This window comes from Cotesia glomerata, linkage group LG2, assembly GCF_020080835.1.
Source record: "Cotesia glomerata isolate CgM1 linkage group LG2, MPM_Cglom_v2.3, whole genome shotgun sequence".
Classification (NCBI taxonomy): Eukaryota; Metazoa; Arthropoda; class Insecta; order Hymenoptera; family Braconidae; genus Cotesia; species Cotesia glomerata.
Genome location: NC_058159.1, coordinates 11,649,763 through 11,664,886, shown reverse-complemented (window position 1 = coordinate 11,664,886; position 15,124 = coordinate 11,649,763). Strand labels below are relative to the sequence as shown.

Sequence of the window (15,124 nt, the reverse complement as noted above, 5' to 3'; positions counted from 1 at the left end):
GGGATAGTCATCTTCGATTTTCATAGCGGGAAGTTAAAAATTGAAGTACACAATGACGCACACCAAGTACGTTCCAAAATTGTTTCTTTTAATTTTTAAATCAACAACAAAATTTTTTCTGATTTCCGAAAATCATATACAACTATGTATATCGGTTACTTGGATTTTTTAATTTTTTATTTTATATCTGTTTGTAAAGAAATAAAATTTTTTTTTCTTAATAGTCTTATGAACGTGGACTTGGCGGGATTTTTTTACAGTGAAACTGTTTATGTTCGGATTATAGTATTTTTTGTAATTATCATAAAAATTGACAATTTTAATTTAATACATTTCCGGTGGCAAACTATCCCCTTTAAGCTGTAGTTCCTGTAAAAGTTATTCTTGCGCTGCCTGGCGTGTATAATTGCAAGCTGTCAAATATCTTTTTTCCACTGTAGTTTCCCATCTATTATAAGATTAGCATGCATCCATATATTATTTAGTCTCTGGCCGTCCGCTTTTTACATAAGAAAAAAGTTAAAATCTAAAAATCTGGGTTGCTATAGTTTGTGCTGACTATTTTTAATAATTTTAAATAGAAATTATAAAGATAATTGATAATAATCAAGTAATACGCGTAATAAAAAGCATGAACTACTATTATAAAATATCATATAAAAAAAAATTAAAATAAATTTGAAAAAAAATTTGTAACCTCAAAAAAACGTTCTGCTTACGGTATATACTCACTCGGTAGTCTGGCTTGAGAACGGAACTTGGCGCCAGACTATCGAGTCTGTTGATTTTTCATATTTCTCTAAGATTTTCGGTTCGATCAGTTTGAGTTCAAAAGTATATCATAGATTCTGAAAAAACTGCGTGGAATACTGCCAGCCGCGTGAAAATCGATTTATTCATTTAGAAATTACTGCAGTTTAAAAATTGAAAAAATACTATTTTATTAAACTTTTATCAGACTTTTGAGCTCGAAGAGCTCAAAGCATACAAAAGCTATTTCTTTGAGCTCGAAAAGTTAAAAATAACACACAAATTGTATTTTTGAGCTCGAAGAGCTCAGAAACGTCATAAGTGCAATTTCAAGCGTTTAGGTAACGAATTGGCGGGACGTTGCAGGGATGGCCTTTAGTTAGGGTCAACCGTTTTCCAAATTTTTTTTTCTTCAAATGCTAGAACTTTTTCAAAAATCGACCAATTAGGACCGGATCAAAACGAATATTTTTGTTTTTAGATATAGTTTTCAGAAAAAAATTTTCAGGTTTCAGGGTCTATGAAATACTATAGTTTTTTCATTAAAACCGTCATTTTCTCGAGGTCCGAAACTTTCGATTTTTAATTTTATTGTCTTAAAAAAGTTAAGCTCTTCGAGCTCAAAAATATAATTTATATTTTATTTCAAGCTCTCCGAGCTCAAAGAGTTAGCTGTTTCGAAATTTGAGCTTTTCGAGCTCAAAAGTCTGATATAAGTTTAATAAAACAGTATAATTTAAATTTTCAAAACGCAATTACTTTTGAATGAATGAACCGATTTTTACGCGGTTGGTAGTATTCGACGCAGTTTTTATGGGCTTCATAATTATTTTATTTAATCAAAAACGATCAAAAAAGAAATGTCGAAGTTATGTAAAAAAAAAACACTTTTTTCGAAATTTTTCTTTTTCGGTAACTCCCAAACGAATCAACTGATTTTGACGGGACTGGTGGCAATTGACGTCGTTATTTAAGGTTAAGAGCAGATTAATTGTTGAAATTGATCGGTAGAGACGTTTAGAAGTTATTAAAAAAAAAAACCATTTTTAAAAAATTTTATTTTTGAAATTTCTCAAAATCTAGCGAACTGAATCGATTCAAATTTTCATGAAATTTAATGGCAATGATACTCTTTAAATCACCACCTATCTTACACAAGAGTGTAAAAAGCGTAAATCTGACCGGGCAATCTCTACGTGGTACGATTTGGGTAACGCTAATGCCTTCGGAAAGATAGCAGTCGAAAAAAATCGATAAAATTTTGAAAAAAAATTAAAAATTTTAATTTATTTTTTTTTTTTTAATTTCGTTAAAAAGTTCATCTCTTCGATCAAAAGAACTGAGAAAATAAATAAAAATCGAGATTTTACTCATAATGGTAATTTTTGCGAAAACAAAGAATTTGAAGCTTCGGGTCACTATAAAAACAAATCGCAGCGCTTTTTAACTTTCCGCTAAGAAAAATTAATAATTTTTTATAATTCGGGAAATTATTGGTTCTATCCCATTTTGCGAAAATCGAGTTTTCATCAGATCTCAACGGTTTAAGGTCACAGGGAGCTTCCCTGATTGTTTCCGCGGTGGTGTCCGTGCGGCTGTGTGTGTGTGTGTGTGTGTGTGTGTGTGTATTTGGGTGTGATACAGCTACTTGTATAAGGCAGTCAGAAATATACTGTATAATTATAAAATACATAATTTCAAATGATACCTACACGGAAAAAATGAAACCCGACTGGTTCGTTTTCGGCACCAGACTCAGTCGTGTGCACTCAGGAGTGTAGCACAGGACTCAGTCATGTGCTGACTAGACTCATTCGGGTTCGCACACGACTCAGTCTGGTGTAAACTAATTTTTCTTGCATTTTTTCTTGCACAGGACTGAGTCTGGTGCCGAAAACGAATCAGTCGGGTTTCATTTTTTCCGTGTATCTTTTACGGTAAAAATATATATTACCTGATATTCTGACATTCGCTGACGAACTTACAACCACTTGTCTAGTTAGTCTATGCATTGTCCTACACCTATAACTTAAGAATTGATCACTGAATTCTAGACTATGGATCAGAAGTTCACCTGTAGGAAGTAAATGGAATTTTCCATCTGTAAATAAATATAAAATATTTTCATTATCTATTTACAAGATTATTCATTTTATCATTACTTCTGTTACGTTCTGGCAAATTTTAAATTTTATTAATTAATATTTAAATTAATTAATCATCACTCGAGGTATTTTGTAACGGAAATACCTCGAGATAATAGATTCCTCGAAAGTCAACGTAGCCCAGTAGACTAAACAATTTACGTTGTTGGATTTGAACTGCGTTGATGTTCTCATAGGGCAACCTGAGATGCAGCGTTGTTTAATATCATTATAAAAATCAGTGCTAGGTCAAAATAACTCCGATACAACTTTGACTTCAATAAGTCCGGACGAAACAACTCAGGACAAGAACAACTCCGGTTCATCATGATCCTGATGATGATGATCGTCATCATCATCATGCTCATCACCATTATCATCATCAATAACAATTTCAACTTATTACAGATAAAATGAACACTAATCAATTCACACAAACATTTTTATCTTATTAAATAAGTAAAATTTAATTAATTAAAATAGGGGGCTCCGCCTCTTAACCCCCGCCGAAACGTCGCCCCTGAACCCCAAGAATTTTTTAATTACATTAATTAATGTTACTATATAAAATGAATTAAAATAATAAAATTTTATTAATTAAAGTGGAGGGCTCTGCTCCCCAACCCACGCCGGGGCTTCGCCCCTGGACCCCTAGAAATTTTTTTTTTATATCGGGTCTAATCCAGAGTTGCAAATAATGCATTAAATTTCTTAATGCATTAGCATTTTCATTGGTCATTAAATTTAATTTATTTTTGAAAAATATTTTCATTAAGGATTAAATCTAGTTTTTAAATGGAAATAATTTTTGTTGACCATTAAATTTAATTCTTTAATGAAAAATATATTCATTAATCATTAATTTTAGTTTTCTAATTATAAATATTTTCATTACCCATTAAAAGTTATTTTTTAATGATGAATTTTCTCATTGATCATTCGATTTAATTTTAATCAAAGTATTGTCATTCATAATTGAATGTAATAGTGTGTTTGGACTCCCTGTCTCGAGCGCATCACCATTTTTTTTTACTCGAAACAATTTTATTTAAGAATAAGGAAAATTCGGATTAAGATGTACTGATTATTAAAACGATGTAATATAAAAAGATAAATTTTTATATCCAATTAGTTAATATTAATTTTGAATGAAATTATTTAAAAAAAAAACATTTGACAGCAAATCGACTTTAGCCCTAGAGCGTTCGAATTTTGTTTACTTACTCTATTATTTCTTTATTATTCACATTTTCTAAAATATGAGCTCTACTGATGTTGTGCTGATCGAGATCTTTCATTTGAGTATACAGATGCATTTTTGATATATGTCCTATATATCTACTTGATATATGTACTTATATGTCATATTTATCAAATATATCAATTATGCATGTGGGTACTCTTATGAAAGGTCTCGATGAGTATAATTTTAGGATAAACTTATATTTTTGAAAATGTCAATAATAAAGGAATGTGCTTGTTTCTTCTTAACTATTGACATTTTTCAAGATATAACCTCATCCTGATGTTATAATCATCGAGACCTTTCATTTGAGTACCCACATGCATTTATATATATATATATATATATATATATATATATATATATATATATATATATATATATATATATATATAACATATATATAACATATATAAATATATGAAAAATTGATGTGGGTACTCAAATAAAAGGTCTCGGTGAGTGTAACTCCAGGATGAGCTTTTTTTTTTTTTTTTCGGCGAGAGGAGGGAAATCTTCATAAGACACCGGCTAGATGTTGATGATTTGGTTGCCGGTAGTGTGAGATTTTTACTCACTAAAACCCTCCCCTCTCTTGTACCTGATACTGCGGGACCGCGTTAGCATTACTTCGTAGTACCAGGCCCCCTCCAAGCTACTCCTGTAGCTATTTCCTCCTGTAGCTATTCCTCTTATATAATCCTGTAGCTATTCCTCCGCTTTTTTTTTCCTCTTTCCTTTTCTCCAGCAGGACCTCACGCGTCAGCCTTCTAGGCCTCGACATATGGGATTTTTTACGTCCCTCCTACTATTCCCTCCGTTTTGCGGCTGTGGCCGACTTACAGTCTGTACCCGCATTTGCCTGTGCCCCGCCCATTAGCACAGGGGCACAGTGACCGAGGAAACCACAGAGACCTGGTCAAGGTACAGTCAGCAAGGAAGCAAGCCCCGGAAAATCGCAGAAAAATTGCGACTGCCAGGGCTCAAACCCACGCTTGAGCGACTGCTGTACGGCAGTTTAAGACTTAAACCGCTCGGCCACGCAGTCGCCTTGATGAGTTTATATCGTAAAAAATATCATAAGTAGACAAAATACGACGTCACTTCTTAATTATTGAAATTTTTTAAGATATAAGCTTATCCCGATGTTCCACTCATCAAGAGCTTTCATTTGAGTACCCACATGCATTTTTATATATTTTTCATCTATACATATATATAACATATATAAATATATGAAAAAATGATGTGGGTACTTAAATGAAAGCTCTTGATGAGTGTAATGTCGGAGTGAGCTTATATATTTAAGAATATCAATATTTAAGAAAATACAGTACAATTTAACAAAAGTCGATATGTAATTAAGCAAATTTTATTTATTTGTTGTTGACAATTCTCGGCGTTCGCATAGTGACTGCAGGTTGCTAGTGTTTTATATTTTTCAACAACGATGTCTATCGAACCAATTAACCGATTTCGACGTTCTTCATAGCAATTGACGCCGATAATCAAAAGCTATAAATTAAATTACGACTACAATAACAATCCGGCATTAATCGAATAAATTATTTCAAAAAAATACTTTTTTTGAATTCTTTCGAAAATTTTTTCGATTTTCGAAAATCAGGGTACAACTACTACTCTAACGGTTTTGTAAATGCCGAAAATATGTCGCAATTACACAGTATTAATGCGGTATTTTTTCAGCATTTTTTCGGTTGTTTTGGTCAGTTTTTTTATCGAAAAATTACGGAACATTTACCGTAAAAATGCGATACATTTACGCTGAAAATGCGGGATATTTACGGTAATAAGGCGGTAAAATGACTGTATTAAAACCATATTTAAAAAATGGTGTCAAATTAAATAACGCTCGGACTGGCATTCGAACCCAGAACCTCCTGGGGACATGTCGGCTACTCTACCATTTGAGCTACCCGTTATATACCATATTGTTTTTTTGCTTATTCTATATACATTATTAAGCCACACCGTCCATCTTACGATAAGCATATTTAAAATTAAATAATATAATTATATACGTGAAACAATATAACTTTTTGATTTTAGAAAATTTGCAATTTTCTAAATGAGAAATTAAAAATTGAAATTAAAATTAGAATATATTTACTTAACATATGTATTATTTTATATTAATTATCGCTAAATACCTAATTAAAAAATAATATTCTACATATTTTTTATTCAAAAACAGTATTTGTTTATGCAAAGTAGCGATGGAGAATAAAAAGCAAAATTTTAAATTTTTCATTTTATTCATTTCTAACATAGAAGTGAACTAAAAATAAAACTAAATCTTTAATAATTGTCCATTATGTCAGAAAATATTCGGCAAAATTACTGTATTATTACGGTAATTATTTGGAATTTTTTGGGTAAAATTTGGGCATTAATGCGGTAATTGTATAGTATATTTTTGGTAACTGTACATCATAAGTGCAGTATATATACTGGATAACTATAGTATAAAAACTGGCCAAAACAACTATAGTTTAACCGCATTATTACCGAATTATAACGGTAAATATACGGCATGAGCATAAGTGCCGAAAAATTACGGTATTTTTACGGCATTATCAAAACCGCGAGGGTAACTTCTCGATTTTTTGAAAATCATTGATTTTCATAGCGGAAAGTTGAAAAATAGTTCGATTAAAGATTAAATTTAATATCTAATTTTGAAAATTTCCATTAATCATTAAAAAAATTTTTTAATTTTATATATTTCCATTAATCATTAAAAAAAATTTTCAATTTTATATATTTCCATTAATCATTAAATTTAATATTTTAATTTAAATGATTTTTACTAATCATTAAAAAAATATTTTTAATGATAAATATTTCCATTCACAATTAAATTAAATTTTTTAGTGGAAAATTTTTTCATTAGAGAATTGAATTTAATGAGTTAATGAAAATATTTTTCATTAAAATTTTCACAACTCTGGTCTAATCAAATAAAAATATAGACATCATCAAGTTATTACGTCAGGAGTAATTTCCTCCAGAGTTGTTTTGCCGGGAGTTGTTTTGTACCAAGTTATTTTGGCACAAAGTTATTATGGCAGAAGTGATTTACTCCGGAATTGTTTTTGCCGGGAGTTTTTTGTGCGGAGTTATTTTGGCACAGAGTCGTTTTGGACCAAAGTTGTTTTGACCTAAGTCATTTTGAGTGAGTTGTTTTGACCGGAGTTGTACTGGACCGGGTTGATCCTGACGGGCACCTAAAAATCCATTGTAAAAATTATTATACATGCATTCTGTCTTCAGACTTCTTCTGGAGCAGCCAGTCCAAGGACTTAGCAGAGGAGCAATCTCTGCTGGTTTGAAGCTGAATCTGCCTATTCTTTATTAATAAACATTATTAATTGTTTATCGATTAATATAGAAATTTATTAAATCCTTAACTCAGGGTTGAAAGCGCTTATCAGCGTTTCACCATGATTCCTGCACCTGGAGCACTAGCCAGCGTTCAGGCTCTCTTTCCATCATCTACCTGAGGGCAGGTAAATTGAAAGTAATATCAAAAACATAAAAATAAATTTAAAAAGTACTTTGCGGAGCAATCAGTGACACGACCCACCTGGAGTCTATTGACTTCCTCATGAGGTCAAAACTTGAAAATTATTTATTAAAAACATTTCGTTATTTATCTGGGAAAAAAACTTTGGATTTTCCCAGAACGTAACACTGCAAATAATGAAGTGGCGTAAATTCTATACGAAAGCATCAAAAGTAATTTTCTATTTTTTTACATTTATTGTGTTTTATTTTGTTTCATAGATACATATTTAATAGGAACGTTTATTATGCATTAGACTGTGCCAAATAAATCGGATTTTTTTTTTCGGTCCCATATCAAAATTTCGTTGAGAGTTACGAAAAAAAAATCTGTGTCAAAATTTGAGCGCTTTATCTTCATTTTTCAGTTAGCGCTCGCAAAAAGAAGAATTTTCGCCAAAAAAAGTTTTGTTTCACTTATTTTTTGGTTATAGAAAATTCAATATACCAAATATGAAAAAACCCTTGGTATGGTTTTGTAGGAAATCAAATTCTCTACAAAGATGATTTTTTGTCGAATTTAAAGAATCAACAGCCTATTTTTAATAGCTAATTTAATAAAAATTTGTTCGATAATTTTTGTTTTCAATTATTGATGGATACGTATTAAACTACTTCTTAACGAAAAGAACTGACTAATACAATTTTTCTAGGTATATTTATGATATAAAAAAATAGTTTTTATGCTTTAAATGATTGTAGTATGGCACTATAGAAGTTAAAAATAATTTTATTAACAAAAATAATGAAGACAAAAAGATTAATTTTTTCGTAATTTTTTATTCATAAGTCTCATTGACTTAAAAATTATTCATGCTTCAAAAAATAAAATATATCTTTTTCTGTCATTTTTATTCGTCAACGGATTCTTCTGTAGCGCTCGTAACTCAAAACGATAGTTGTAGTCTAGCCAACAAGTGTCTTTTTGGTTAACTTTTTTCAGCAGTCTCCGAAAATTATTATTGAGCTGTCATTCGATTTGGAATGGCATCTAGATGATTTTTGAAAAAAATGTAGTTCCGTTTGTAAAAATTGCAAAAGTTATTAATAATTAACTGAAAAAAAGGGGGTTTAGTTTTTTGAAAATATCTCAAAAACTAATGGAGATTTATTAAATTTAAAAAATGATTTAAAAATAGAAGTAAGGTAAAAGCTCCAATAGATGATCACGTACCAGTATATGATCACTCCATGTATTTGTATATCTATATTCACAAATATAGGTATACAAATACATGGAGTGATCATATATTGGTACATGATCATCTATTGGGGCGTTTACCTTAAATTTCCTAAAGAAAAGTTCTGACTCCCAGAACTGTAGGATCAATATATAGGGATAAAAATACGACCGAAAACGGGTGTTTTGGCTTACGTAAGCTACGCCTACTTTGAACACTTTGTTGGAGATAGTAATACTCACACGTACACTACTCACACTACGCTAGCCGTCGATTCATCGCGCATGCTAGTTGCGCCGGTTCACACACATGCATGCATGCATATCGGCCTATATGTCTTCTCCAACAATTTGTAACTAGTTGTCAAGACATACACCTCGTGTAATATACATAGATATAATTTCTACTTTTGAATAAACGTTGCATATAATTTATACAACTCTTTTATTAATTATATCATTGAACCCTGCCTATCTCCCACACACTTTACTAATAAAAATTATTTCATCATATTAAATATAAAATTTCAGAAATGAAAATATTCAGGGGCTTACGGGATAGATGAATAAACAATAATTTGCCTGGAAAAATTTTTTATCACAATTTTTCAATTAGTTTTGCAATAGTGAACTAATAATTTTTTTTCTGCTTGAACATGAACATTGCAAGTGTGATAATTGTTTTACTATAAATTTTAGATTTTTTTCCTATCTTGGAGCAATTTTTGGAAGTTTTCAGAATAGATCTCCGTTGAAAAAATGAAAAAATTTTCATTTTTCAGTTTTTTGTTAATAATTTTCGTTGTTGCAAAATTAAAAACATAAATTAATCGTCGAAAAAAAATTTTTTCTTCAAAATATTATTAATCATCCGTTTTTATGTTGTCAGAAGCTGCATAGACATAATTTTTTAAAATATTGGTCCTACAGTTCCGAGACTCGAAATTTTTTGTTAGGAAATTTCCTCCTCCCGACTAGAAATTTTAATGTAAGACCTATTGGACCCGCGTTGGGTTTCCTAATAGGGACCCCACATGGGGATGTCACGCAAAGTCCTATGCGGCCCTCATTGGACAATCCCTTTTAGATCCCAAGGGGGAAATCCCTATCAGAACCCAATCTAAATTTTGAAAGAAAAAAATGTGTGTGTGTGTCAGCTACGACGCACGATTGGAGTTTACTCCTTACGAACGATAATTATGATATATATCGAATAGAAAAAATAGGCAAATGAACGCATCTGCTAAAATGATAAGAGAAACAAACATATATCTGTAATTATTCGGATTATTTATATTACTTCAATAAAGCGTATTACATAAAGTATGTTACAAAACAATATAAATAATAATAATAATAATAATAATAATAATAATAATAATAATAATAATAATAATAATAATAATAATAATAATAATTGTGTTCAATTTATACAAATCCAATTTTAGGATGATTGATTTCTTTCACTTTGAATTATAATATCATTCTTAAATACTGTAATTATAGGTTTGTGGTAACTGAAATACGATACGTGAACTTCGGAAGTTACATGAGTTATGAATCGTGAAAACACCGCATCAATAGTTGTACCATATCTAGTCGTTCCAAGTGTTCTACCAGAAATTAAATCTAAATTAAGTTTGCTTTTTAAAAATTGTACTAAGTGTTCATCTTTATCAAAATCGACATTAAAATCTCCGCCAAGTATGAGTGGAAGTTCATGATAACGTTTTTTTAACAGTTTCGAACCTTCTTCTGTATACACCAACAATGCTTCGTGGAGAAAATCTATTATGTCTGTCACCTTCTGATTGACTGAAATATAAACAGTTATCATCACAATTTCTTTACCATTAGGCAAAATGTATCTTGCAGCACACATGTCTCCTACAGCAGATTTAGTTATGTTAATTCTTCTCAAATTAGTATCATCGCAGACATTAGAAATGTGATCCAAATAGTCAGTATTTTGATAGATAGCGACTCCTTCTGCACGATTAACGCTTGGTCGTCTGTATTGTGCGATACGATGAAAATTTTCAATGTCAACCAATTCATCATTACCAATCCAAGTTTCTGATAACATTAATACATGTGATTTTTGTATTATACTGCCACAGAGGTCACGCGCATATGCCCGGAGACTTTGGCAATTGAGAAAAAAGATGATCATATTCCCTTCACTGATTTTATCGAGTATCGTTCTGTCAATTGTATTGAGATGGACAGTTGAAAGCCGGGTGAATTCGTTTCGTAGCAGGAGCATTGCCTCATTTTCTCGTCTACCATGGTAAAAACGTTGATGTCCATCACTAGGTACAATATGAAGTCCTTCTTGAGCCGTGACTCTAGATAAGGCTACGTAAACTAAAGACTGTGAACATTCACATGTTTTACTGTATTTGTAAACAATTTCGTCAAAGGTTCCGCCTTGCGATTTATGAATCGTCAGTGAGCAAGCTGGTTTTAATGGAAAATGGTTTCTCTTTACATGAAATAATTTATTCCGATTAAGAGGAATTGTTGCGGATCTGCGGTTGATAGGAACTGCTAAACTACTTATTCCTTTTAAAATTGCATAGCCAGCCGTTTTTGCACGTACTTTAGCACCAACGCCATTGGGAAAAATAAGCCAAACTCGTAAAATTCTATTATCAACACCCAATTCAACATGTGCCAATTTGCCTACCGCTCCATTGGCCAGCCCATCAGCAATATCGACATTTGTTGTTATCATGTAGGGTTTATCTAGGACGAAGATAATTTCGTATGGTAATCCTCCTGTGTCAATTGTACTAAGTTTGTACAGTTTCGCTCTTGCGGCCCTTTCTTTTTCGCGATCACCTTGACAACCATGTAATTCGTCATCAGCCAGTGAATTCGTTGTTTCCTTAGATAAACTTAATATTTTCAAATTATATGCATCGACTGATTGATTATCATTGAATAATCGAATACCACTTGGACAATATTCCGTCGCTTCTGCCTCTGAACAAAACCTCGATTCAATCAGTTGCAATTCTTGTTCATCTAATCAATTTCCATTTCCAACTTTTGTTAGCAATGAAGAGAATTGAGCATTTTCTTGTCTCATAACTTCGGTCAATTCATAGAAATTAAATCCTTTCCACAACTGTTGGCCATCAATGCGTTGTATTTTTTGTTTCCGAATTGGAGTTGCTCTAACTGGAGGTAACTGCCTTAAATCACCAATAAAAATGATGTGCAATCCACCAAAAGCGGAATCAAAATTTCCTGTTATTTCTTTCAATCTTAAATCTATGCGTTCTAACATTTCTGCCCCGATCATACTGACCTCATCGATGAGTATCATCTTAACATACTGGAATAAAGTTCTATATAAACCTTTAACCTCGTTCGATAATGGCGTTTGAAAACTAGAAAGAGTGATTTTAAACGCAGTATGAACAGTGGTACTTCCTATGGCAACCGCAGCTTTCCCTGTTGAAGCGCAAGCGAGATATGCGTTACAGTAACCATCAGTATCTGTGAACCGATTACAAATTTCCATAATCAGCTTAATGAGAAAAGTTTTCCCACATCCAGCAGGACCAGTCAAAAACAGCTGTAATGGGAGTGGGTTTTTCGAAGTTAATAACCATATAATATGATGTGCCAGCTCAAACTGCTTTGCGTTTGTTTTTCTCATTAGTTCGAGAAACTCTTGAGTTTCCATCAAATTATCTTTTTTCTTCCATATTGCTCCAAGCTTACTCATTATTGCTGATGATACATCTTCGTTGATTCCCGAATGTGGATCTAGAAGAAGTTGTTGGTATGGATCTGGATTTTCTTGTGCATTAACTTCATTCCGGTTATTATTTTCTACCTGTGAGTTGTTGAGTTTAATCTCTTCGCGACATAATCGTGCGCAAATTTCCATCACTTTATCGATTTCTAAATTACATTCGAATTCTTTTCTTCTCTCCATTATTAAAGCTTCATTTTCATCGAAAATACGCAAAAATTTCATGTCTGTCAAAACATCAGATTCTTCAACTCTAAAAGGCATATGTAACGTAACCATTTCTCTCTTGTACTCTGATAACTCTTTTCCCAAATCATAATTTCTGTACCTTATAATTTTTGGAGTTTTCTTTCTTTTACTTCTCCTTGTGCAGTAACATTATATTTTGAAACAAACTGGGCTAGAGTGATCTTATCAAGCTCAACAGGTCTTTTTTCGTACTTATCGAACCAATTTTCCTTCCATATTTGTATATCATCGTCCTCAAGTTGTGCCAATTCTTTTAACGTTTTTCTTATCCGTTCTCGCTGTTGAGGCCAGTATGTTGGTATGTAATCAATAGCCACTGACGTCTTGGACATTGGTTCACGTAATAGAAACCAAGCAGCTTCTTGACTAGACATTTCGATTGTATTGAGTACGTTTACACTAAGCTTCTTTGTAGCAGCAATAATATCAAAGTCAGGATTATCATTTATTATCTCGACGAGTTTTTGCTGTAAATTACTAATTCCTCTGTTAGTCTTATTGATGTAATCGACAACGTATTGAGCGCATGAATATTCTTCCGTGATGAATTGAAAATCCATGTTAGATCCAACCACATTTAATATAAAAGGATTGAAGCAATTGTGCCATTTTTCTGAAGGTTGCCGTTTTAGAAATACTCGAGGTCGTGTTATCCCAGCTTGTAAAATATTAATATAATCTTCATCTGATGTAATGTTATTGCTTAGATAGAAGTGTTCAATATTATCGTAATTGTTATCTTCTAAATTTCTCCGTATACTATTGAACCGGGATTTAAGTATACTTAACTCCGGATTTTCTTTGTCTAATGGTATTAGGATGGCAGTTTTACGAATAGGCATGAAAGGCGCCTCGAACCGACATTGGCGATTATTAGCACGAGTATTCTTATAGAACGTGAATGTATGTTTGTGCGTTTGAAGTTTTATATGTCCTGAAGCATTTGATGAATTTACTGAAATTAGAGTGTCAATTAATGCAATTGCTTCTTCATAATTGTCCCCTAATGCATCTTTTGGTGCATTATCCAACCACAATAATATATGGGCGTGTGGACTACCCCTGTGTTGAAATTCAATACGCTTGAAATAATTAAGAACTTTATACTTTCCAAAAGGACAAACTTTTTGTGATTGTAAAATCAGCATGATGACATTAATCAACTTATTGAAGTAAATTGCGCAGGTAACAGCATCTTCATTGATCAATGTTGTTTTTTCAAAATAATTCAATGCTTCAATTTGCTCATCTGTCAGCTCTCCTCCCTGATTTTTGAATTTGTGTAAAATTCTAAGAAGATTTGGCCACCCTATTTCGTTAGCACTGATTGTTAAGAACTGCAGAATTTGGTATGGTCTTCAGAAAAGCTAAATTGCTATCTAAACAGGTGTTAATATAATCTTCAGATAGTACGCGTTCTTTACTTATCTCGGTATTCTTGCCGATATGTTTAAATCCAATCTTCAAAGCATTGCAAACTCTTAGGCGCATTATTTTCATTGCAGTATAAAGAAGCTTATTTGGTATCACCCCTCTTCTATCTGAACGACGCAATTCACTCGTTGCCATCATAAATTGAGTCACTCTAACTCCATCTCGGAATTCACGAAATTCACCAAGGTATATAACCGGAAACGATAATTCCTCTGCCCACTCGTCGAATAATAAACTCTCTGGAACTTTATTTTCACCTGGAGCAATGTGTAAGAATTTATCCTCACTCCACATAAGAGTTTGCTGTTGAGCTGTGAGACTTTCATCAATCGCGACATGTTCACTTAACTCATCAATATGTATGAGATCTGCTGTTTCAGAAGAAATATGTACTTGTCCATTATTATCATAGTTTGATTCCTCTCTACCTGTGTAATCAATTACAAACCTGTTATTATTGGTTGTGAACCAGGCATCATCTACTTGGATTTTAAAATGTTTATATAAAGGTGTCTGAACTAGATATGTCAACCATTGTTTGATGACAGATATTTTAACTAGTCCATGAAGATAACTAATTTTATGTATAAGTTTCTTTTTGATGTGAACATTTATACAAAAGTCTTCTTCTTGTCCATCAAGTGGTCTGGGTAAAAGTCTTATCATATTATCAACCGACACAGGTACATTAATTATTTGTCCAGTTATTCCGAATTGACCATTAAAATGACGTAATCTACGTATCTGCATGAACGGAAGCCTTGGTGAAA

The 15,124-nt window shown here is 32.1% G+C and overlaps 1 protein-coding gene across 1 annotated transcript in view; it reads right to left on the bottom strand.

The window, feature by feature from the left end:
* LOC123258725 (Down syndrome cell adhesion molecule-like protein Dscam2) overlaps positions 1 to 15,124 on the bottom strand; it is a gene marked incomplete in the record, with an annotated part of 496,366 nt that overhangs the window by 404,711 nt on the left and 76,531 nt on the right. Inside the window, 1 exon segment of the mRNA XM_044718910.1 lies at positions 2,705 to 2,851. Within this exon segment, the coding sequence (XP_044574845.1) occupies positions 2,705 to 2,851 (147 nt within the window).